The sequence below is a fragment of the Mesoplodon mirus genome, assembly GCF_964341445.2.
Source record: "Mesoplodon mirus genome assembly, chromosome: 10".
NCBI classification, from domain to species: Eukaryota; Metazoa; Chordata; class Mammalia; order Artiodactyla; family Ziphiidae; genus Mesoplodon; species Mesoplodon mirus.
Window position 1 is genome coordinate 51845342 of NC_138986.1, and position 26967 is coordinate 51872308.

A 26967-nucleotide genomic window follows, 5' to 3' on the forward strand; every position below is an offset into this window, starting at 1 on the left:
AGCCCACCGCTCACCGCAACTAGAGGAAGCCCTTGCGCAGCAATGAAGACCCGAGACAGCGAAAAATAAATAATAAAATAAATTTATTTTTTTAAAAAATCAGAAGAAGAATAGAAGATATTAAAAGAATCTCCCAGAAAATTGACTAAAAAGACAATAGAAAATAGAAAAGATAAGAAAATTAGAGGACCAATTTGAGAGATCTTATATCTATTATGAGTCCCAGAAAGAGACTTAATGAAAATGCAGGTGTAAAATTAATAAAGAATTAAAAGAAAAGAAAAATTCTAAGAAATGAAGGACCTGAAGGTGTCTCCAAATTGAAATGGCACTCTTTAAATTGTGAATTTTAAAAGACCCACACCAAGTGACATCATTATCAAATTTTGAAACAATGGGGATAAAGAAGAGATCTTAATACTTCCAGAAAGAAAAACCTACGTACAAAGGGTCAAGAATCAGAATTGTCTTAGTAGTGACACTGAAAGCTTCAAGACAATGAAGTAATAACTTCAACATTCAAAGAGAAATTGTTTCCAACTTAGAATTTTATGCCAGTCAATACTATCAAGTGTGATGTTAAAGACAATTAAAGCATAAATAAAGTCTCAAAAACCTTACCTCCTAAGCATCTTTTTTTAGGGAGCTGGTGATGTATTCTATCAAGGGAATAACCAAGAAAGAAAAAGATATGGAATTTAGGAACTAGGGCATCAGACATAGGTGTGAGATGATGGGAATTCCCAGGACAATGTGAAGGGAAGAATAATAAACAACAACAAGAATGCCAACAATAAGAGCACTTACTTTGTGCCAGCCACTGTTCTAATGAGAAACCTGAAGCAGAGAGAGATTAACTTGAGCACAGTCACACAGCACTGGTAAGTGGTGGAGCCAGGATGCAAACCCCGGCAGCCTGGCTACAGGGCCCACATCTGTAAGTACAATAACATGCTACATTGTCTCTCACCCATGCAAGTCCTAGGCTGATGGCTCTGCATCCAGGCTCGACTGGGACAAGAGGACAGAGATCTCCAGAAGTAATATCTCCAAGGAAACAATGGAACTGTTGATCCCCTAATGTACTTGGCCATGTTGAGAATTTAGGGACAAATTAATAACAGGAACATAGAAAACTAAGAGTACCAGTTACCACTGCTGCATAACAAATTACCCCAAAACTTAGCTGCTTAAAATAACCATTTTATTATGTTCATGGCTTCTGTGGGTCAGGGATTTGGACAATGCACCGAAGGGATGACTGCTCCATGATGTCTGGGGCCTCAGCTGGAAGGAACCAGAGGCTAGAGGTGATTCAGTGATGCTGGGGACTGGAATCATTTGGAGTCTCCACTCACACCTGGCACCTAGGCTGGACTGTCAAGAAAACCAGGCTTCTAAACAATCAGAGTATTCACACATGGCTCCTCCACTTGGCTTGGCTTCCTCACAGCATGGCAGCCTCAGAGTAGTCAGACTTCTTTCTTGCCAACTCAGAACTCCAAACACAAGTGTTCCTTCCAGCAAACAAGGCAGAGGCTGCATCTTCTTTTATGACCAGCCTCTGAAATCACCCGCCATTTTCATGGTCTCCTATCAAAATAGTCACAAGCCCACCCAGAATCAAGGGGAGGGGCTGTATACCTCACCTATCACTGGGAACAATTTCAAAGAATTTGGGGCCCACGTTTTTAAACAGCCACATTAAACATATGATATGAAATGAGGCAGTTCTTAGCTGTAGTGAATAAATTCTTAATGTATAAGAAACAAAATGTAATCACAATACTTTACATGGCTTAGAGGATAATATTTATATAGCATAAAAATGTAAATACCAGGGCTTCCCTGGTGGCGCAGTGGTTGAGAGTCCGCCTGCCGATGCAGGGGACGTGGGTTCGTGCCCCGGTCCGAGAAGATCCCACATGCCGTGGAGCGGCTGGGCCCGTGAGCCATGGCCACTGAGCCTGCGCGTCCAGAGCCTGTGCTCTGCAACAGGAGAGGCCACAACAGTGAGAAGCCCGCGTACCGCAAAAAAAAAAAAAAAAAAAAAAAGTAAATACCAAAGACTGATTTAAACCAAAAAGTATAATATCACTGGGGAGAGGGTAGGGGAAAGGAATGTTTTTGGTCATGTAAGAAATGTAATTATTCCTTTTATCATAGGATCAATAGATAATGTCTTAAAATTTAAAAATCAAGAAAACAGTATTTGAAGATAAACAGAAGAAACAGCTAAAGAGAGGGAAATGAGACAGACAAAGTCTGGAGAGTGCTAGGATATTTTGTTAGAAGTCTTTTGTTATTAGACTCTTTAAATATTGTACATAATTTAAACCTTTGATTTAAAAGCTTATATACTTTGCTATAGTAATTGCACTTCTAGTAATGTATCCCAAAAAAAATATCAGAGATGTGGGCAAAGATTTACACACTAAAATATGTAGTAAAATACCAGTTGTAAAAGGAAGAAAATGAAAATTGATCCATTTGAAAATAGAAAAAAGTTAAATGAAGTATAGTGCAATAACATATTACACAACTATTGAATATTGTATTATGAGCATTGTATTTTGTGTGTTTTTTGACAGCTGAACCAAAAATTCATATACAGATGGTGTTAGTAACTCTAATTGGGTTACATTAGAATACATTGCAGATATACATTTTGGTTGAAAAGAACCAGCTAAATATGTTAAATGAAAGCTATCAAGTCTCTGTTGGCTATTCACATATATACATATATATATATATATACATATATATGTGTGTGTGTGTGTGTGTGTGTGTGTATATATGAGCAGCATAGATATGAATTTTAAATAAGCTTCACAGAAAAGGAACATATTTAACTCTTAGTGTCTTTGCAAGCATGCAAAGTTGTAAATATAGACTACATAAGAGTCCAGGATTTCCTAAACAACTGGTGAAATATTCCCAAATCATTATCTTCAATTTGATTTTCAGTTCAAAGAGATATCCTTTCCAAATAGCCTATGCCTTAGGCATTATCTCCAGTAAATTAAATAGATCTTGTCCAGAGGTCAGTAAACTCTGCCAAGATGACACCCATGAGCAGATAAGGTTACATCCTCCAACCTAGGTCCCCTGTGATCATCTCTAAATCCTCATCCTTCAGGAAGAACTGGCAGTTTATTGCCCACCTCTCAAGGCCCCACCAGACTGCTGTGATTTGCTCCATGGACTTTGGGCCCTTCTCCTTATATGTACATGTCTGAGTCATGAACAGGGTCACAGAAGAGAAGGTGAATTCGTCTGAAGCAAATAAGAAATTTAAGAAATCAGTTTCTGTCATGCAGGGGGCAACATTTTTCAGATTAAAGACTCCTTACTTGAGTTTATTTTAATTTTCTAAATTTTATTCATGTTTATATAAAGCTCTCTATAATAATGATCTTGTTCTGTGAACACCACCTAGTCAGAGTTAGGGAATACAATTTGCATAACACTTGAGAGGGACTTTCTATCCTGAATCTCAAGGAGACTGCTTATTAATCCTGAAATTAGTTCTAGTGCTCTTTCCAACTTTCTGTGATATTTTTCTCCTCTGCATTTTTGTAAACCTTTCTTCTCCCAGGTTTTGAATTTTATCGTAAGATCCTTAAGGATCATAGTGAATTTACCTTTGAATTACCAATAGTCCTGTATAGTAACTTACTTGGAATAGTCATCTAATTAGTATTTGTCAGAAAGTGTGTGTGGTGTGGTCTTTGGGGGACAAAACTGGTGGCAACCTGTTTTGTTAAATAGAAAGAATCAAGTTGGTGTAGCAGAAATGGTCCATAGAGGACCAGGATTTGGAAGACCTGGATTCCAGTTTGGGCTCTGCTAGCATCTGTTTACCTTGGTCACATTCTTTAACATCCTTTTTATTTTTTTTTTTGCAAAATGATGGCATTGAACTAGATCCTTTCTAAGGTCCCTTTCAGCTCTCAAGTAAATCTAAGAAATTTCTTTAAATAATCTCTTAGGCAAGAGATGCATTATAAGAAAATATCTTTATTAGAAGCTAAATACTGTCTTTGACACTTAGAAATAGAAAAGTCTTGCTCTCAATGACGGAAGACAACTATGATTTGTTATTATCACATGCAAAATTATAGACAGGTTTATGTCCCATCTACCCTTTTGATTTCCTGCTTAGGGAGAGTGAGAATTAATGACCAGAAAGGAAGGGAAGAGGGGATCACATACCCTTAGCGCCCATTCAACATCACTGCGAAGCCAAGAAGCACAGCGCCTCTGGAATTTTTCATATCAGGCCCTGCTACCCCCTCCAACTTCCCCGTCCTCCCCAAATCTTAAGATCGGACAGCTCTCTTCCATTGCACCCTCAGGTGTACACACACTATGCACTTTCGTAAGAGGCAGTTTACAGCACCAGGCCAGGCCAGAAACAGATGAAAAATATTTGTTAAGCAATGTCTCCATACTAAATTCTACAGATCCCTTCCTACCTTAATTTTAAATTTAAATTTGTAGCTGCTGAAAAATAATGATCAGGTTAAAAATACTGATAGTGAATGGGTGATTCACCCTAGGGAGGTGAAGTCATTACTCAGCTATCATTTTGATTCCTAATAAAAGAAGGTAGAATCCTTCAGAGAACCACAGAGCTCTGACTCTCTCAGGGAGTCCAGGGGCTATTGCAGGTCAGCAAACTTTATTTTTAATGATCCTTCTAGTTTTCTGCTGCCATTGTAAGTCACCTGAAGAAATAAGAATTATGATTATTTTTTTCTTGGCTATTTCTGAAAGTATTGAAATGTCACTTAGGCTTGTGGCATTCTGACACTGTCATAACCATCCATAAAATACCTTAAGTGAACTACATATTACCAGTGCTAAACTATAACTCAGTTGTTCCTAGATATCCTACTTTTACTTCTTATTCAAAAAGTGAAACAAAAATTGCTAGGCAAGGCTGATGTGCATGAATATAACACATATATATTCTTAAACAAAAGAGAAAGTGCACATTCAGAGAGTCCTCATTAATGCCACATGATACTTTTCTAATTATTTAAGTTATTTCAGTTGTTTCAAAAGGAATACTACAACATCCTCTACCATAGAGGGTGTAGAGTGTGGGCATTTGAAAGGACTCTATATGAGACCACAAAGACTACAAAATGGCTCTAAATATCTCCTAGGTTAAAATATTTCTTAAGGTTTTATGAGCACTTAAGGAAACAAAGTGCTTGACTGTAGGAGATAACAGCAGTAAATTGCCTGACGGTTGTCTTGGCCTTGTTAAGAGAAGCACACAAATATAAGGAATACTGTAATTGATGCCAGTGGGGCAGCTCAGAGGAAAAAGAGTTTGAATCCAGTTGGAAAAGTCAAGAAAGGGTTTGTGAAGTAAGTGATACCTGAGATAGTCCTTGAAGAAGATCTTGACAACAAAGATGGGAATAAGGGCTTCCTGACAACAAAGATGGGAATAAGGGCTTCCTACACAACAGAAACCATGAAAAAGGGCTGCAGATGGGCAAGCATGCAGTGTATTCAAAGAAAAAAGAAGTATTATAATTTGGATGGAAGGTGAAAAATATGGGGCAGTATAGGGATAGATGAAGAATTGCCAAAATAGTACATAATGGCTATACTTAAAGACTTTGGTTCAAACAAAAACATGTATAGCAATATTTACAAAAGCCAAAAAGTGGAAACGACCCAGTGTCCATCAAATGATGAATGGATAAACAAAATATGGTATATCCATGCAATGGATTATTATCCAGCCATAAAAAGGAATGAAGTATTGATACGTGTTACAACGTGACAAAAATGTTCTGGAACTAGATAGTGGTGATGGTTGCACAGCATTGTGAATATATTAGATGTCACTGAGTAACATAAATTTACATTTATGTTATGTGAATTTTACCTCAATCAAAAAAAAAGGATTTGGGGATGTTTGTCTTTAGAAAATGAACTTGATTCAGAAGTCATGGAGCAGAAATTGAAGTTTCTGAGCCAGGTATTGTCAAGGTTTGAAATGTGTTTTAGAGAGGTATATCTAACTACGTTATATAGAATCAGAAGAACAAGGAGATACTATAGAAAAGGAGATCAGTCAGGAGGTTGTGGGGAATCTGTTGATAAGTGCAGGGGAAAAGTCCTAATCAGAGTATTGGCCATGAGAATGGGAAGGTAAGGAGGTTAGGTATAAAATTCACTTCAGAGAGAAAATATATAGGACCTGAAAACTGATATGATAGGGAGAACCTGGCAGATGTCTACTGGGGAGGGGTGGTCAGAGGCCAAAACAAGGATTTTGAACTTGGATAACAGAAAGAATTGTGCCATAAATAAAAACAGGAAAGTGAAGTGGGAACATTGGTATAAGTTTGGTTTTTGACATGGTGGCTTGAGTTACACCGTCAGGGTTGGTGGACATCACCTTGGGACCTGGCCACAGGAGGAAACAGCTCAGTTCTCCTGTCAGCCTCATTTCCTTGCTCATGGCTTTCTGAGATCTGAGTAGGTTTTTTTTTCTTAGTTAAACTGTAATTTTATATTTCACATCTCTTCCGGATTCCAAGAGTGCATAGTAAGGAAAATGGATTATAAGCGATAACAAGACTTCTGCTTGAGGGAAAAAAACGGGGCTGGAGGAATCAGACTCCCTGACTTCAGACTATACTACAAAGCTACAGTAATCAAGACAATATGGTACTGGCACAAAAACAGAAATATACATCAATGGAACAGGATAGAAAGCCCAGAGATAAACCCACGCACCTTTGGTCACCTTATTTTTGATAAAGGAGGCAAGAATATACAATGGAGAAGAGACAGCCTGTTTAATAAGTGGTACTGGGAAAACTGGACAGCTACATGTAAAAGAATGAAATTAGAACACTCCCTAACACCATACACAAAAATAAAGTCAAAATGAATTAGAGACCTAAATGTAAGACCAGACACTATAAAACTCTTAGAGGAAAACATAGGAAGAACACTCTTTGACATAAATCACAGCAAGATCTATTTTGATCCACCTCCTAGAGTAATGGAAATGAAAATAAACAAATGGGACCTAATGAAGCTTAAAATCTTTTGCAAAGCAAAGGAAACTATAAACGACGAAAAGACAACCCTCAGAATGGGAGAAAATATTTGCAGACGAATCAATGGACAAGGGATTAATCTCCAAAATATATAAACAGCTCATGCAGCTCAATATCAAAAAAACAAACAACCCAATCCAAAAATGGGCAGAAGACCTAAATAGACATTTCTCCAAAGAAGACATACAGATGGCCAAGAAACACATGAAAAGCTGCTCAACATCACTAATTATTAGAGAAATGCAAATCAAAACTACAATGAGGTATCACCTCACACCAGTTAAAATGGGCATCATGAGAAAATCTACAAACAACAAATGCTGGAGAGGGTGTGGAGAAAAGGGAACCCTCTTGCACTGTTGGTGGGAATGTAAATTAATACAGCCACTATGGAGAACAGTATGGAGGTTCCTTAAAAAACTAAAAATAGAATTACCATATGACCCAGCAATCCCCACTACTGGGCATATACCCAGAGAAAACCACAATTCAAAAAGACACATGCACCCCAATGTTCATTGCAGCACTATTTACAATAGCCAAGTCATGGAAGCAACCTAAATGCCCATCAATAGACGAATGGATAAAGAAGATGTGATACGTATATACAATGGAATATTACTCAGCCATAAAAAGGAACAAAATTGGGTCATTTGTAGAGACATGGATGGATCTAGAGACTGTCATACAGAGTGAAGTAAGTTTAGAAAGAGAAATACAAATATATATTAACGCATATATGTGGAACCTAGAAAAATGGTACAGATGAACTGGTTTGCAGGGCAGAAATAGAGACACAGATGTAGAGAACAAATGTATGGACACCAAGGGGGGAAAGTGGCGGGGGAGGGTGGTGGTGGTGGGATGAATTGGGAGATTGAGACTGACATATATACACTAATATGTATAAAATAGATAACTAATAAGAACCTGCTGTACAAAAAAATAAAATTCAAAAAAAAAAAGAAAAGTGATAACAGGACTTCTGAACAGAGAGATTTATCATGTAAATAATAAAAGCCCCCTCCCCTTTTTTTAATGGGTTACCATAGCCTTCTGCATCTGTCTATTTCTTCCTCTTCTCACATCAAACCAAAGGAAGAGAATATGAGAAAGTTAATTCCATGGAGATTGAAATTTGCCTCCAAAACTTAGCTTTCCCCGGTGAAGGAGATGGTAAAATCAGGTATCCAAGTTCTGAAGGGTGTTCACTTCCTTGCAGATGCCTTCTGTGCTCTCTTATTAGTAGGTAAGAATGGTCAAGATAGCAAAGAAAAGGCTTGCCCTGTTCCTTTATATTCTGACACCTTTCCAGCTCCGTAACTGGAGAGCCCAGCAAGGATTGCTTCTCCTCCCAAACCAAACTCAGCTAGCTGGCTACTTCAACTTGGGGGCTAGCAGATCTAGTAGATATCTGATTTGTACCCTTTTAAAATCCTCATACACTATACCCAAACAATTCTGGGATGTGTCCTTTCTCCCTTCCTCTGTCCACCAACAAATCTTACATATATATACTAAACTCCACCTCTTAACACCAATGCAAATGCAAAGAGAGTTTGTTTTCAGCAAGACCTGTTTTCTCTAAAGGAATTGATGATATTTCTTCCAGTACCAAGGCAGACCTTTAAAATATCATTATTTTTTTTAAATATCATTATTTTTGTAGCCACCAATATAATATTTTACTCAAACAAGAGTCATTCGTGAATAATTGGTTAAAACAATTAGATGAATGGTTAGTAGGGAACTGAATATTCACAGGGACTCAAAGCACCCTACAGAGTACTTATTGAAGACAAAGGGAGGAAGTGAACAAACTTAGTCTCACCAGTAACGAGACAACTGATATTGTATGACTCCTGATGTAATGGAGAAGTGTACAGCATCATCTATGTAGGAGTCTTTTCAAAAATATTTTAACCTGAATCTAATCATGTGAAAACAATTAGACAAGTCCAGGAGAAGGGACATTCTGCGGGGCAACTGACATGGATTCTTTTTAAAAATGCCATATTATAAAAGAAAAGGTGGGGGTGTGGAGAATGTTGTAGATTAGAAGAGATTAAAAAGCCGTGACATCCAAAGGGAATGTGTTATTTTTAATTTGATCTTGGATTGGGATAAACATAACTCTAAAGGACGCTATTGGTTGGACCGGAAATTTTGAATAACATTATCTTAAATACTATAGTAAATGTTAAACTTGTTGGATGTGGTCATGGGTTTGTAGTTATGTAGGAGAACACTGTTGTTCTTAGGAAATAAATGCTGACATATTTAGGGATGAAATATCATTATGTCTATAATTTACTCTCATATAGTCAGCAAATGATCATCTAGAGAGAAAGCAAAGATGACAAAATATTAGCAACTAATTAATCTAGTCGGAGGGCAAATGGGTGTTCATTATGTTCTTTCAACTAAAAAATTGGAAGGAAAGATAGTTTTTCTTGAAGGTTGAAGAAGAGAATCTTATTTTTTAAATTGTTATTCTAAAATATAGCTGGTAGCATTGGGGAAGAATAACATGATAAGAAGAGATGATCAGTCTCTAGCAATTTCTACACTCCCTGCTGTGGAATATTAGTTTTCTGCTTTTAGAAAAAGGTTTTTCCATATCCAGTTTTCAAGTCCAGATAACCGTAGTTAGAAATTGGAAGCAGTTCATTTATGTCATCCAATCCTTCTTTGTTACCTGACTTATAAAAAAGCATTTGTTTCTTAAAGTAAAAGACCACATTGTACATCCATTACTTACCAACAGAGAATCTATCTGCCTTTGGTCTGCGGAGACTGGTATATAAACCTTTGGAATTAATCCCTCTGTGCATCCTCTCAATCAGAGCACTGGCTTTGTTTGCTTTGGTGTAGAATATTGTTTTACAGCGCTCACTGTAGCTGTCAGAGGAGGCCTTCAATGCCATGAGCACTGGCACACTAGCTTGTCTATTTTCACATTTTTTAAAGATAAAACAAGGTTCAAACCACACATTCTCTGTGAACTGCTAAAGACTGGGAAAAATTACTTTCTTTTCTCGTGACCTGGATTGACAAGAAGCACACCTACAGGAGGCAAAAGATGAGTGAATCCCTTTTAAAGACCCAAGTAATGAAGCCCTCAGGGAATCGCCGTGTGTGGCAGAATTTACAGTGGTTTCTGGAGATGAACATTGTGGCAGGAAGAGGTTCAGGACTGCCGGCTATTGAAATACAGTCTGCATTTATTTTATATCAGCCTATTTTGGGCCCCAGTGAGGAAGTTATTTTAATATCTTGCTCTGCTAGAAATATACATGGCAAGTGGTAGATGTCAGAAAAAGAGGGTAAAGTTACAGCACTCCATTCTCCTTGAGACTTATGGAGTTTATATAGTTGTTCTCTTTGAAATTAACACTGATGCATACAGAGCATAAATTGAAAAGGATGTTAGACATAGTCCACACCAGTGATCCTCAGATAACTCAGAATTCAGGGCTAGAGTATTAAGGATCTGCATTTTTAATAGGCTACCCAGGTGATTCTGATACAGCCAGCCCAGCATTTGGGGATGCCTTTTCTGACCTAGTACTCTTACTTTACAGATAAGAAAATGAAGACCCACGTAAAAATTTAAAATTACTTGAGGTATTAACCTATTATGAGCTAGAAACCATATTTTCTGGCTCCCAGCATATCCATTTCCTAGGAGGTCAGAGTGCCTCTTAGAGTGGTCATAGTTAAGAGCTTAGGCTACCTGTTTCCCTCCGTAGCAGGGCCTACTTACCACCTGAGGCTTGCTGGAGTACATTTGAAATCTAGAAAAAGCATTTATCCATCTATTCATTCATTCACCAGATATTGGCCATCTACTATCTACAAGCACTGATCTAGACATGGAATACTGTTATGATCAGGAGAGAAAATGTCCATACTCTCATGGAGCTTAAGTTCTAGAGGGAGATTGTATGTGAAAACAAGACTCTGCAGCCCCCAGAGGAAGATTTTTATTTGTTCTGTTCCTGGCTGTGTCTCCAGTGCCTGAGCAATACCTAACACATAGTAGGTGCACAATGGACAATTACTGAGTGAATGAGCACCATCAGATGAAATAGAAACTATAGCCCCTCCCAAATTAACTTTTTTACAAAAAGAAATAGAATTTGGTCATGTTCAATGAGAAATATTACTTATGTAGGGGATTAAATCATTTACATTTGTTTCTAATTTGCTGTATTTTGTAAACTCTAAAAGCTTTTTGTGAAAAAATTATTATTTCAGAGTGTGTACTTTCAGGCTTGCGTCTGGCATACATAGATACTAACTCACATAGCAGCTGGAAATATATATTATATACCTATAAAGATCTAAATATTTATAGTATTTTGTTTTATAAAATAAATGATACTTTTATGTACAAGCTAAAGCAGTCAAGGGTGAAATGATTTCAAAGGACTGGAATGTTTGTTGTGATAAAATAAAAAGGACATTCAAGTGAGCAACATATCAACAGTTACAGCCTGTTCAGGTGGTAATGGCCATGGTAATCGTGCTGTCATTTTATGTAGGCTTCTAGTCTCAGCTTTCAAAACATTTAAGAGCTGATGTTGAACAAATAGGGATTTACATACATGGCGTTTCTTTGCCGTCATCCCCAGCAAAGTATATCTCCACTGGGTGAAAGGGGGTGGCCAAGCTAGTAATACAAAATAAAGTGAGAAGGTTTGAAAAACTTGTGATTCTGTAAAAATATTGAATCACTATATTGTATACCTGAAACTAAAATAATATTGTAAATCAACTATACTTCGATTTTTTAAAAAAGGAAAATAGCTTGTAACTGATTAAACACAAGTACTTCAAAATAATAGAGTTCTCTAAGATGATTAGTTTATAAACAAGGTATGTGATGAGACTACTCTAGATGTCCTTATCTGTAAACAGCATTATAGTTACTATTACTACCTGAAAAAACTGAATTTTTTTTTCTGAGACAATTGGGGAAATGGCTCAATACGTCCAAAAGGAAAAGTCCACCTACATCATTGTAAATTATAGTTTCTCTGCACTTTACACTGCAACCTCAAGATATGAAAGGTACTCAACTTTCTAACTTTCAACAGATACCACTTTCAGCACTTCGACCATGTCCTTTGTGTTAAACACTGTAAGGTGAGGATGTTGAAAGTGCAAGAATGAAGAGGAGGTGGTTAGAACAGAAACAAGACTGAAAGTAGTGAGGAAATGGCAGATGTGTTTCAGGAATGAGTTGTTTGACAGTAGGAATAATTCCACAGGGGTCCCAGTTTGTGCATCACTGGAAAAGTGCTGTGCCTGAGCAACCCATGCTGATCAGCAAGAGACAGGGAAAGGACAAACAATTGAAAAGGTGGAAAACTGGTGACCACAGGATCAGCCTCCATGTCAGATATCCCTTAACCTAAAATGAATTCGAGAGACAGCTGAGAGTTTGAGAACTTAAAGACTAAGCATATTGTGAAATGCTGCTGCTGAAATTTTGGTCACAAGCCATGGATTATTCATGAGATCAAGGCCAGTTCATATTTGCACAATATGAAAGTGAGTAGCTAGGTCATGAGTGCACAATGCAGATGTGCTCAGGGGCTCCACACTGCTCCTGCAGAAGTTACAGTGCGGGGAGAGAGATTTCAGTGTAGACAAAACTGTTTTATCTTGGGAAAAGATGTCCACAGACAAACAAACAAGTAAATATGAAATATCTGAGCAGAGAGAAGAATGAGCCTGGTTTTAAAATACCTGCAAGAACCGATTCTCATTCCTGTTGGTATATTGCATCTCAGGACTAATTCAAACCCTTCTTAGTTCACTGAAACTCCTAGATCCCAAAAACATCTTTGAAGAGCAGATTGAAAACCAAGAATTCTTTTTTATAGTATATTGGTTGCAGAGGCCTTTTGTTTCATTGAAAGTGTACAAGTCACAGTATTAACTGAGTCGTTTGTGATAGTGCCAACAGCTATACATGAGCAGTGTCTTATTAGAAGTTGCCTTTTATGAAAACAAGAAAAACAAAATGCAGGCATCTTTGGATAAATTTTTAAAAGATTATAAAGAAGCAAGAAGAGTCAGGACTAATGTTATAAAGATCTCATTTTCTCTCATGAAAGTAATCTACCCACATTTATTATCTGTATAGTGTCATTTTGGACTCAGGAACAAAATGGTCTCAAGACCTAACCTATTCATAAGTTGAAGGGCTCTTGCTCTGTGCAGAGGTGGCAGGAGAAGTTTTGTTCTGAAGTCCACAAAAAATGAGCTTACCTACCAGCAAATACTAACACATTGGTTGTCTCTATTATGTTCAGATTTGATACATAACACTTTTGAGTATATGTTTTCATTTTAAGTTGTTCTTTAATAACTAAAAATAATTTAAAATAAAATTTGACCTCATACAGGATGTCTTCTACCTCCAGCTTTCTTCCCTCTCCTCATCCCTGGTGACAGTGGGATGGAGGTGGGTGTCTTTTGGCATGATACAACATATTAAAAATTATGCCAAAGGAAGTGGAAGACTTGACCCCATAGATTACTCATTGTAGAGAAGGAAATATGTCATTACAGTGGAACCATCTGATAGTCACCACTTTAACCAAGTGATCAAATTTATAGCATTATTAAGAGTAGGACAGCCTGACATTTGGTGCCTCCCACATGGATGCAATATGAAGTATATAATATTCTATGTAAAATATTCTTGCCAAAAACGTTTAACCTAAACCTAAGCAAGCTTCTTCAGACCCAACTTTCAGTTTGTAAGCACACAGGGACAAGTTAAATGACACCATGAAGAAATAATATGACAAATCCAGAAAGAGACATTTTATACGACAGCTGCCCTGGTCTCCTCAAAAAGTCAGTTATTTTAAAAATTAATGATTTTTATTTTCATTTCTTAAAACACGGGGAGGGGCTAGTCTAGATTTAAAAGGCGAAACAGAGACTTAAAAACCAAGTGCAGTGTGTGAATCTTGATTAATTCTAGTTGGAGAAAAAAAGCTAAAATAAAATATATTCTTGGGACAGTGGGGGAAATTTGAACATGGGTTGTATGTCAGATGATATGGCATTATTGTTAGTTTTTTTTTTTTTTTTTTTTTTTTTTTTGCGGTACGTGGGCCTCTCACTGTTGTGGCCTCTCCCATTGCGGAGCACAGGCTCCGGACGCGCAGGCTCAGTGGCCATGGCTCACGGGCCCAGCCGCTCTGCGGCATGTGGGATCTTCCCAGACCAGGGCACGAACCTGTGTCCCCTGCATCGGCAGGCGGACTCTCAACCACTGCGCCACCAGGGAAACCCTATTGTTAGTTTTTTTAATTTGAAAGTGATCATGTATGAGATGTCCTATGCTTACAAGATGTGTGCTGAAGCACGAAGGGGTGAGAGGTCATGGTGTCTGCCACTGTCAAACCTAGAGTGTGTATGTGTGCTCGTGGTACTGTTCTTACAACTCTTCAATATGCTTGAGAGTTTTCTTTATATGTATACACATACATACACACATACACTTCACTATATACATATATAGAGACAGAGAAGGGGGGAGGTGAGGGGAGAGAGAGTTGACTCATTCTTTGAGAAGCAACAGTTATAGAAATACTAAATGAGTTTTAAAGAACTAATTAATTCCCCCCTCTTTCCTGTTTTAGGCTCAACGGAAAGGAAGATTAGACTATGCTAAGGTAGGTAGATATTGTACCTTCTACACAGTTTTATACATTTCACTTTGACGTTTGCTTTTTGTTTATATTTGAAAGGTCAAAAGAGAGTCATCACATTCAAAGCTGATTAGCAGGTAAAATAGGATTCATTTAATGGTAAGCTTATTGACTGAATGCCTGCGTCATTCCAGGCACTGTTAGGTGTTGGAAATACAAGAGTGAACCAGATCAACTCTTTCTTTCGTGACATTTACAAGCTAGTGGGGGAGATGGGTAACTAATAAACAACTAAATGGATGCATAATATAACGTCAAATGGTGGTAAGTGTTGTGAAGAAAAACTGGGTAAGCACCAACCATTGCTGAAAAAATGCCTTTGGACTATGGAAAACAGCTTTTAGCATCATCAGCTAATACCTGGGAAGCACCATTCAGGGCAGATTTGGATTTCTAAAGGCAGTATTTTTCATATCACCGGTGGGGCTTTTGAAAACACACATGCCTGGGTTACCACAGCATAATACCCTCTTCCACCAACATCAAAATCCACTGGTGGGCAGAGCAGGGCGGGGGCAGGATGGAAGGGTTTGAAAAAAAGCTCCACAGATAATTCTGACACACAGCCTTGTTCAAAAACTGCTGTGGGATTTCAGATTTCAGTGCACCAGTGCAAGCCTATGAACACACTTGGGTCACATTCTGTTTTCTCCTGAGGAACAAATGGAATATTTTAGCAGGTGTGTGGGATGCATACAGCTGCTTGGCTAAAGGAACATGCTAACCATCTGGTTTTTGCAACAGTCAAGAATAGCCAGAGTGTGAGCACACCTACATGCCAAAGACAAGGAGGAAGAAGTGGGACCTGTAAGGGCTCTGCTTGCGGTGGGACAACCGAAACCCTCAGTGATCTCTCCAGGGCTGATCCAGAACCTTTGCTCTCCTGACAGCCCTGAAGTGCACACCCCTGGCTCCATGCCTTTTCCTTGCCTGAAATGCAGGTCCTCCTTTTCTCTATCTCACAAACTTTTGCATTCTTCAAGAAAAATTAGATTAATAGGAGCACCTCTAAACTGAGGACTTCTATATCTGTCACTGTATCTTCGATGTCTACTTGAGCCTTATACCCAAATGGTCTCCCACAGGCAAAGAAGCTCAAAGTGTCTTAAACTGAACTCAGCATCTTCCCAACATCTCTGGTCCCTTTTTTTTTAATAGACTTTTATTTTTCAGAGCAGTTTTAAGTTCACAGCAAAATTGAGCAAAAAAGTATAGTTTCCATTACCCCCTGACCCCACACAGGCACAGCCTTCCCCACTACCAGCATCCTGCTGCAGAGTGGTACCTTTGCTACAATCAGTGAACCTGCATTGATGCATTTTTATAACCCAAAGTCCATCGTTGACATTAGGGTCCAGTCTTAGTGTTTTATCTCTGGTCCTTGTTACTCATTCTGTCTCCTGATGTTGGCACCGTCATCCCACCAGTCAACCGTGTGAGAAACTTAGAAGTCACTCTCAAATGCTCTTACACCCTCACCTCTATGTTCCATGACCAAGTCACATCAGTTTTATATCCTACATTTTCTTGAATCCAGCCCCTCCTCTTGATCTCTCTTTCATTGTTCATGTTGAGTCTTCTCATCTGAACCACTAGGAAGCCTACTGACTGGTCTCTATGCCTCTCTTTTGTCCCCACAGATCCATCGCCAGCCAGAATGTCTATCTAAACCACAAATCTGGCACTTTCACATTCCAGCTTAAAACCTTCCTTGGCTCCATGTTGTCTATAAGGCAAATTCAGAGCTTGCTAGAGTGGCATATAAAGCACTGTGGTCTCATCCCCTGGAGGGACTCTCCAGCTTTGTCCCCTCCTACCCTGTGCTCCAGCGGCACCAAATTACATAAAACATACTGTTTCTGTTCTCCGTGCCTTGACCCATGCTGTCCCCTCTGCTTGGAATGCAGCAGTGTCCCCCTTTATCTGGCTACCCCTGCCTCTTCTGTAAGGCTTAATGTAGGATCATCTTCAAGAGGAAGTCCTTCCTGGTTCCCTAGGCTGGATGAGGTGCTTTCCTCCATTCTCTAACACACTGTGCATCTCTCAGTCATTGCACTTAACTCTGTTATTTTATAATGACCATTTATGAGACAGATCATAGACTGTGAGCTCTCTGAGGGCAGAGACAGTATCTTATTTGTGTGCTTGGTGCCCAACACAGTGCTTGGCACTTGGTAAATGGTGAGTGAGTGAGTGAAGCCATAAGAAAATAGAAGACCCATAAAGTTAGTTACAGGAGATATTCTGGTATAGGGTTTTTTATTTCAATCAGAGAGGAAAGGAAAGCTTTTGACACAAGTTGCAGGTATCAGCAGGGATAAGAAGATTGCTTGGGAAGGTTGTAATAAACTAGCTTGGAGACAAATGCTGGGATTTCACTGTGCTAGTAAAGGAAATAACTTATAAACGAAAAAGTAAGGGAAATGACATCATGATTTGGCAATAGAGTGATTATTTATCATTGATGCTTAGTTATGACTCAGAGAACTCCTTTAGGATTTCTTATTGCAGAAGCACCTGATAGTGGAAGAGACTGGAAGAAAAGAAAAGAATATGGGGCACAGATAGAGCACCCTGCACCAAGCAATGGCTCTGTTACCAACTCACTGCAAAATCTGTTATCAACCACTTAACCTTTTAGGTCTTCCCTCAGTTTCCTTAGTATAAAAGGAGCAGTTTAGAATAGTGCTGTTCTACTCTTTAGGCCCAAATGTGAGAGGAGACGTTCTTTTTTCGGGGAGAGGGGACATTCGTATCTTGTGTACTACTGCGGTCCAACTACTGCGGTCCAGATTCATTCCTTCATCCGCTTCATATGCCCAAGCACTGTGGATCTGATATTTAATGTGTGCGAGGCGCTGTGCTGGGGCTGACTACCGCCACAACCAGGACTGACTCAGACCTTCCTGTTGAAAGTCCACCTTTTCTCTGTTTTTTCTCTCTTTAACATTTATCATAATCTAAAATTATCATTTTTATTTAGTTGCTTGTTTTTTCTGTCTTCTTCCACTAAAGTGTAAGAGCCCTGAAGGCAGGGCCTTCAGTGGCCTTGTCCATGGTTGCATTGTCTGTACCCAGCACAAGTTATATACAGGGGTGCGTGACAGATGCGTATGGATGAGTGCTGCATTCGTGCAATGCTAGGAGAAGTGCAGGAAGCTAAGAGGTCTGGGATTGGGGGTTGTAGACTCAAATTAGCCATTTAAAGAGTCTATTGACTACAAAACACAGTCCATCCCTATGTTCAGTAGCCCTAAGGTTGCCTTCCCAAGTGCCCAGTGAGAATATTTCTCATGCCAATAAACAAACCCACCCTGCTAGAGTATGTGGTGCTGTGCTGTTATTTAAGGGATCTAGGCGATTAACCCAGACCTATCATCCATACATAGACCCAAATCCAAGCACCATGGGTAAAAACAATTATATCCATCCCTACCAAGTGTCGGGGAGATGTCTGCAGGGTCCTGCTCACAGTATTATCTCTTATGTAGCGTATCATGGGTCCATGATATGGTCCTGGTGCTCATGCTGACTGATGCAGACATCATGCTAGGCAGCTTAGGACTCCCCTGGTGGGTTTATCTGTAAAACTACTTTTTTTTTTTGGCTGTGCCAGGTCTTAGTTGCGGCACGCAGGATCTTTGTTGCGGCATGTGGGATCTTTAGTTGCGGCATGTGGGATCTTTAGTTGCGACATGTGAACTCTTAGTTGCAGCTTGCATGTGGGATCTAGTTCCCCGACCAGGGATTGAACCCAGGCCCCCTGCATTGGGAGCGTGGAATCTTACCCACTGGACCACCAGGGATGTCCCTCTGTAAAACTACATTTGAAAAACTCAGTGGCCATTTCTGGAGAGTGTCATGAGATTTATTTATTGCTGGAGATTTCTTTATTTCCAAGTGGTGAGTGTTTTCTCAAAATCCAAATTTTATCTGAAAAATCAGATTTTAAGAACCATAGAAAATTAGTTTGGCCGTGTGCTCTATGGCTTTGTATACCAGCTCTCCAATTTTGTCAGTCTCAGAATGGCAAGGAAGCAGGGGAGAGGGCAGAAGTGGCGATCAAAATCAGTCTCAGCTAGATCTCGAGAGTGCCTGTCCCATCCAGCAAAGCGGTGTTCTGTCCTCAAACACTCAGGAAAGAAACTGAATTACTTCTTAATTGAGTTCCTGTGGCGACGGAGCCTGGATGTGAATGCTTTACACCGCTGCACTGCCTTTCATCTAAAGATATCAAAGCACTCAGCAACTATTCATTCATTACGTCTCTCCCGCCTCTGGAAGGTGGTTGACACCGGCACAGGAGCACTCTGCCTACTCCTGAAGCTCCTCCACCCAGGGCTGGGCAGGAATGGAAGCTGTTTAACTGTAAGGCAATGCTACCCAGCCTCTAAAATGAAAAAAACAAGAAGTGTCTTACTTACCTAGTTAAAACTGCAGAACTTTTATTGGACAGAATGTAATTCCAGAAGTGAATTGTGACCAAAAAACTGGTGCCGACAGTTTTGCTCATATGCGCGATGCAATGGGGATCTTCATTACAGTGATTGGTCTGCAGCCCTGAGTGTGTCTCTCTCATGGAATAGGGAACTAGTCCATGTTCCCTAGGTTTCTGGCCCCAAGCAGATTGAGTTCAGTGTTAGAGGGAAGAGTGCCACCTATTGAATTGTAGAAATTCATGGGCGTGTGTCAGGACCAGTGGAGAAGTTTCTCAGGCCACATTCACTCTTGGTTTGCTATGGTAACTAATATATATGTCTGAAGGAAAACGAGCATGTTGACTACTCTTACTTAGAAAAACATCTACAAACGTCTGTGTATTTTCCCCAGCTGGAGCTGAGCGTATGCCGGTAGTTTAGCCTACTGCTACTTGAAAGAAGCATGCTGCTCAAAGACTGAGGCAGATGGTATTTTTACCACTTCGGGCAAAACATGGCACCTATGGTTTGGCTTTCTACAATTTTAATTTTTTAACACTTTCAAAAAGGCTGGCTTAAATATCTCCATCACAGACATACAGACTTTTTCTCAATTTCCTGTTAATAATTGCTTCAGGTATACAAATATGAATAAATATCACTTGGTCAAAACCAGACTCTCAGCCATGTGGGCCGGCCTCCTGCTCATTCTTCCCCAAGTGCCTAGGACTGGGCCTTACATGGGCGTTGACAGTCATGCTGATTTTGACACAAAGACTAAATGGTTTGCGAGAGCTTTCTTTGTATCCATCTCCAGTCTTTACTGTGTAGTTCATATAATTTTCCCCATGACTCAGTACAGAAAAGAAAGTTGTTTTTCATGTCTTCTTACTGGGGTTCACTCGAAGCACAGAGAATTGCTCAAGGTTAAGCACTTGGTAAAGAAAGATTTTGCAGGTGTTGATTTATCAGGCATCCAGTTCTCAGTCAAACGTGAGAGAGGTTTTTTGAAAGGAGTGGGTTTTTGCCGTGCCCCCTCTCCTGGAATTTGTTCAGGGTCCCAGAGTAGCGCATTCCCCTGCCTCTCAGGCACAGCGTCTAGAGCCCCTGCCCTCCTCTTTCCTCCCTGCCCTCAGAAGGCCCTGCACATTTTGTTTTATTATAAAACGCATTTGCATAGGGTACACATTAAAATTCCCTTCCCAGCAGCAAACTGTGCTGTCCACAGACATTTGCATTTGCATGATCACATATCATCATTTCCCTTTAAGAAGAAAAAGAGTCTTTCCTTTCCAAGCCTTGCCCTTTAGCCATTTCTTCTCATTTATTATCCATAGATTGCTTCAGCCATTTTGCTGCCTATTGAATCCAAAATTCTTTTTTGAACCTTGAGTATAGTATAGGAAATTTTCTGTAAGTATTACTGTCCTTTGTTTACTGACAAAGCCAGACTTTTTTTTTTTGGCAGACAATTTTTTCCTGCTTGTTCTTTCCCATAACCCTAGCTAACTGGCTCTGAGAATTTTTCACATTGGCACATTTAGAGACCAGATGTTGCTGTGTTTTCTCTTCCCTGTACCCCTTTCTTGGGCAGATGCTCCTTCTCCTACCCTGGGACTTCGCATTAGCTCCTTTGGTAAAATATTCCAAACAGCATCACTGTATGCACTAAATCTCTCATTTCTTCTAACCGCTTGAAGCTGTCTTAACATTTAGGATTTCTGTTTTAGTGATAATTATGGAGACTACGTAGAAGCATTGACATTCCCCTCTCCCATCTTTTTTCATTAAAGTCTTGTGGTCCAATTAGATGAGATGTTTATAATACAATTTAAAGGAAAAAAATCCAAATCCAAATACCATTATGATAGGGATGCAGCTATATAAAATTTTATATGCTTGATAAAGACTGGATGACAACGTGTAAAAATGTAAATAAGGGCATTAAGGTAATACATCTGAGCAGGGTTTTTTTCTGAAAGCTATCTGTTTTAAAAGTGTAGACTCTGATTTGAATTGGAATTTTTCCAGATTACAACCTGAGCTACTGAGAATTGAAAAATAACTTGCCTGAACTCATGTTTTTAGTGACATAACCAGCGTTTAATTCTAGGCTCCTAAAGAATTGCTTGCTTCTATGGCAATAGAAGGAATACACCATTGGAAAATGTGGGGTTTTTTTAAAAAATTTTTTTGATTGAAGTATAGTTTATTTACAATGTTGTGTTAGTTTCAGGTGTACAGCACAGTGATTCAGTTATATATATTTAGTTGAATATATGTATATATATTCTTTTTCTTTTCCCTTATATGTTATTACAAAATATTGAGTATAGTTCCCTGTGCTATACAACAGGTCCTTGTTCGTTATCTATTTTATATGTAGTTGTGTATACATGTACATCTCAAACTCCTAATTTATCTCCACCCCTTCCCCATTGGTAACCATAAGTTTGTTTTCGGAAATGTGATTTTTTTTACACTGTGAATTTTTGTGTGAGGGCTGAAGTTGTGGTTGAGGTGCTGGGGAACAGTTGAGTAAGACAGAAACGTTGTACACCGAGCCCACAGTGCAGGCGCTGATCTGATGACCTACCCACAGCAGAGGGGTGGGTGCTGGAAGACACTGCCAGAACAGCCATCTGAAAGTTTTAAATCCTCCACTCCTTGTTTCCTTAAAAATCAGATAAAACCAGTTGTTTTTCTTTTGGCAATCACATTTCAGAAAAGTGGGGTATTTTTTGTTTTGGGTTTCTTTTTTTTTTCAGCGATAATGAATAGGTTTTGTTTAATCTTTTTTTCAAAACAATTAATTTACTAAAGCCAGTTTTTTCAACCACTGCTTTGATTCCAAATCTCCTTCAAAATACAGTTATCAATGATGGAAAAATAATCATTGATCAATTTCTGTCTGTAATAAAGCAAAGAAGCTTTTGTACCATGTGAAACTTTTAATCAAAAATAAATTCTAGGACTTCCCTGGTGGCACAGTGGTTAAGAATCCGCCTGCCAATGCAGGGGACACGGGTTCGAGCCCTGGCCTGGGAAGATCCCACATGCCGTGGAGCAACTGAGCCCATGCGCCACAACTACTGAGCCTGTGCTCTAGAGCACACAAGCCACAACTACTGAAGCCCGCGCGCCTAGAGCCCGTGCTCCACAACAAGAGAAGCCACTGCAGGGAGAAGCCCGCGCACCACAACGAAGAGTAGCCCCCGCTCTCTGCAACTAGAGAAAGCCCGCACACAGCAACAAAGACCCAACACAGCCAAATAAATAAAATTAATTAATTCATTAATTAAAAAGAAATAAAATAAGAAATAAATTCTAATTCCACATGCAATAGTCAGTATCTTGAGCCAAGAGTTGTGCCTTATTATGAGCCCTCAAGTCTTTTTGCAAAACAGTCACCCTCTGGACATTCATTCATTCATTCCCCGTTATCAAGCTAGTTCTTTTCCTCCTTAAGTCTCTGAGTGTATTATTTTGCATTTGTCCCCAGTGACTATCATCTTGCCCTGATGATCTATTCCACTAATATCTTAATGTTATTTTAAAATTAGATTCTCATTCTCTGAGGTGTTAACAATCCCACACACCTCAATGGCATCAACAGATTTAATGATCATAATCTCTAGCCCCTTGTGGACCATGAATAAAATTATTAAATGATAAAAATGATAAGCCTCTTTATGACATCATAAAATATTGCCACCCTCTCAGTTGTTCACCCAAGTACTATTGATACTCTTTATTTTTTATTTTATTTTATTTTATTAAATTTTATTTATTTTTTGTCTGCTTTGGTTCTTCGTTGCTGTGCACGGCTTTCTCCAGTTGCGGTGAGCAGGGGCTACTCTTAAGTGCAGTGTGCGGGCTTCTCATTGTGGTAGCTTCTGTTGTTGCGGAGCACAGGCTCTAGGCACGTGGGCTTCAGTAGTTGTGGCACACGGGCTCAGTAGTTGTGGCGCACGGGCTTAGTTGCTCCGCGGCATGTGGGATATTCCCGGACCAGCGCTCGAACCCGTGTCCCCTGCATTGTCAGGTGTATTCTTAACCACTGCGCCACCAGGGAAGCCCTATTGATACTCTTTAAATTCAATCCTCTAGGCAGTTATAAATCTTCTTTATTTTTCTTCAAATCATATATTCCTAGCTTATTGGTCTTTAATCTCTAATTATATATATAAAACATTATTTAGTTAGTGACAATAGTATTTATTGGGGCAATCTCTCCCATCCTTAGATTCATCATTCTGAATTACTGGGTCCTAAAAAATTACATGTCTGCATAATATCTAACATTTATCAGGAAGCTACGGCAAACTTAGATTGTTGATGAAGACCAGTTCTTAATTGTAAGCCTGGAATCGAGTCTGGTTTTGCACACCGTTATACCCTGAGGGCCTAACACAGTTCCTGCCACATACTGGGTACCCAATAAATACATGCTGAACTACTGTTGAATGAATGAATGAATGAATGAATAACCCAAGATGTGCCAGATGTTTGTGCCTATATTCCTTTTAATTCGTAAGACATATTTGACCCCATCTTTGCTCCTCTTATTTCTCCCCAAGTATATTTTTAATCAAATGGTTACCTCCTCAATGCCATATACTCTCTGGGTTGAAACAAAGATTCAATTGGGGTAACCTTTTGACTCTTAGTCTAGAAAGCTAACTACAGATGCCCACCAGGCTGGTTCTGTGGGTAAATGCTTTGCACGGTGGGGTGGCTGGATTCAATTATTGTTCCCAGTTTGTGGTATCAGGAGCCACTTGTGCACAGGGAGAGCCTGTATGACTTTATGTGGAGGATTGAGCCTTCTGTCCCCATAGAGGAGCCTGCTTAGTCCATGGAACAGTTTTAAGTAGAGCTGAAGAGAATGCTGTCTCCTTCCCTGTCATAAAAAAAACAGTGGAGAGGCATGAGTTTTCCAAAAAGAGAATGAAACGGGAGACACCTCTGTGTTGATGTTGAATGTGGCTTTTAGTAAGTCAGAAGTCTTTGTCATTACCTTAGATTGATATTTTCAAACTCATTCACTAATCCTACAGGCTGATTTTTTACAGAATTAAGAATTTTTGTCAAGATGTCTGATCTTTAAGAAAGCTGTAATTTGTTCATTTGGTACATCTGAAGACATTCCCTCATGTTTCCTAAGCAGTGTCTGCAGGCACTACTCAGCCTCCCCAATGACACGTGAGACAGAATATTGATCCTGGATGTGCTTAACCACCTTTCTGAAATAGCAAGGAGGCCGTGCCGCCTCAATTTTCAAACAGAATTACTGAGATAACAGTAGAGATCACAGGACCTGTAACATAGGTTGGTGATGGGTACAGTGCTCCTAACTAAAGATTACAGGTGAGTAGATCCTTTCTTTCCCCCAAGTCCTTGACTTTTTGGATTGATGAAAGATCTTACCTATCCACCAGATAGTAATAAAGCCAAAGATGTACCTCTGAAGATTGATTCCTGCATGGTGCAATGGTGCCCCCTATGGAAGGTCTCCCTGTTCTAGATCTAATGAAATTATGCTACCTTTTATCTTCATTCCTGACGAGATTTGTGTGCACCTGTTAGGAAAGGTTGTAGGCCTTTTGACGTCCTGTGGTCTCTGTCAGATGCATGCCATCGTACGCGTGTTTTTCACTGTGCACTCTGTTCAAGACACACACTAAGCACTTTAATCAAGTGGTTCTATCAGATTCTGTCCCTGAATCCCTTCATTTTATGGAGAAGGGATTGAATAAGCTAACAGCGTTCACAGTTAACTATCTCACAGTCATGATTCCACCTGAGTCCGCTGACTCCACACCATACTCTTCACTACCATACTGCTTCCCAAGGTGCTTTAGACATACTACAAAAAGAAGAGAGAATTTGTAGGCAGGCTCTGGTCTTACAAAAATCCAGAAAATGGTATGCATTACTCTGTAATCTAACATAATTTCTGGTCTCAAAAATAGTGATTGTCTAGTAAGTGACTGTCTTATCATTTATTTGCTGAACGAGTACAATGATTATTGTGATTTTTTTAAGCTGGTAAGCATTCTTCACTCTTTCAAGAAAGTTTTATAGGTATAACCATTTAAACCAAGTTCTTGATAAAGCAACTATACTCCAATAAAAATTAATTTTAAAAAAATTTTAATAAACAAAAATATAGGGCTTCCCTGGTAGCGCAGTGGTTAAGAATCCACCTGCCAGTGCAGAGGACACGGGTTCAAGCCCTGGCCCGGGAATATCCTACATGCCATGGAGCAACTAATCTCATGCACCACAACTACTGAGCCTGCGGTCTAGAGCCCATGAGGCACAACTACTGAGCCCGTGCACCACAACTACTGAAGCTCGCGTGCCTAGAGCCCGTGCTCCACAACAAGAGAAGCCACTGCAATGAGAAGCCTGCACGCCGCAATGAAGATTAGCCCCTGCTCGCTGCAACTAGAGAAAGCCTGCACACAGCAACGAAGACCCAATGCAGTCAAAAATAAATAAATAAAATAAATAAATTTATATAAATAAATAAATAAAAATAGCACAAGTTCTCAGGACTTCCCCAGCAGTCCAGTGGTTAGGACTTCACACTTCCACTGCAGGGCGCACAGGTTCGATCCCTGGTCAGGGAACTAAGATCCTGCAAGCCATGCAGCGTGGCCAAAAAAAGTAAATAAAACAAGTTCTCATTACTGTTCTCTTGAGGAAGGCAAGGATCTATGTTAACAAATACCATAGTACCATAACGTCGAGCCCTCCTACATCTGGAAGAGGTGTTAATCCTGCAGATATGATTACAGTTACATGGCACAGAGTAACAGCGTCACCCCATACATTGATTCCTGCATTTGCCCCCAGTCTGATGCAATCTGCCTGGAAGGCATGGCTGAGGTATACATTGGTTTCATTGTCCTTGCTCTCAGTTGATGTAGTTTTCTAGTTATATGGTGTACGTTCTAGTGATAGAAATCATAAATGAGTTTTGATCTCATCTTGTGTCAGGATGCATGTTAGGATGTCAAGAATCTAGGGTCACGTGGATGGTGTTGGCGGTGGTAATGGTAGTTTTAAGGTAATTGATCCCCAGGTATCAGCAGATGAAAAACCTGGACATGAGGAGGATTTAAGAAATGTATAAGATATGGACTCAAGTAAAATAATAGAAACCCACATTCACTCTTGCATAGTTTATGTATTCCTCAAATAACCCCCAGGACTGTTTACCTACATGACGTGCATGCTCTTGTCCCACAGTGTTCTTTTTAATTAAATAACCAGCATTGCATTTGTCATGAGATTGCAGAGCTTACTATTTATTGATTCACTCCTAAAAAAGCTACAGGCAAGAGTAGCTCATTGCTGGGGCTTCCCTGGTGGTGCGGTGGTTGGGAGTCTGCCTGCCAGTGCAGGGGACATGGGTTCGTGCCCCGGTGCGGGAGGATCCCACATGCCGCGGAGCGGCTGGGCCCATGAGCCGTGGCCGCTGAGCCTGCGCTGCAACGGGAGAGACCACAGCAGTGAGAGGCCTGTGTACCGCAAAAAAAAAAAAAAAAAAAAAGAGTAGCTCATTGCTGCAATCTACAACCTATGATATGTTTTGCTTATTGAATTTCTGGTACAGAGTTTGCTAAAAAGCTTCATGGTCTCAGTTTTGCTTTTTGAATTTCAATGTATAGAATTAAGTTTTTCTTTGGAATATAGTACTAA

The 26967-nt window shown here is 39.5% G+C and overlaps 1 protein-coding gene across 4 annotated transcripts in view; it reads left to right on the plus strand.

The window, feature by feature from the left end:
* The window catches only part of PDSS2 (decaprenyl diphosphate synthase subunit 2), a 268202-nt gene that overhangs the window by 218357 nt on the left and 22878 nt on the right, over positions 1–26967 (plus strand). For all 4 annotated transcript variants that reach the window (XR_014295138.1, XM_082634002.1, XM_082634003.1 and 1 more), the window contains one exon: positions 14768–14800. Coding sequence is in view for 3 of the 4 variants with exons in the window: in XM_082634002.1 (XP_082490128.1) it covers positions 14768–14800 (33 nt within the window). In the remaining variant the exon portion in view is untranslated. The remainder of the gene's footprint in view (positions 1–14767; positions 14801–26967) is intronic.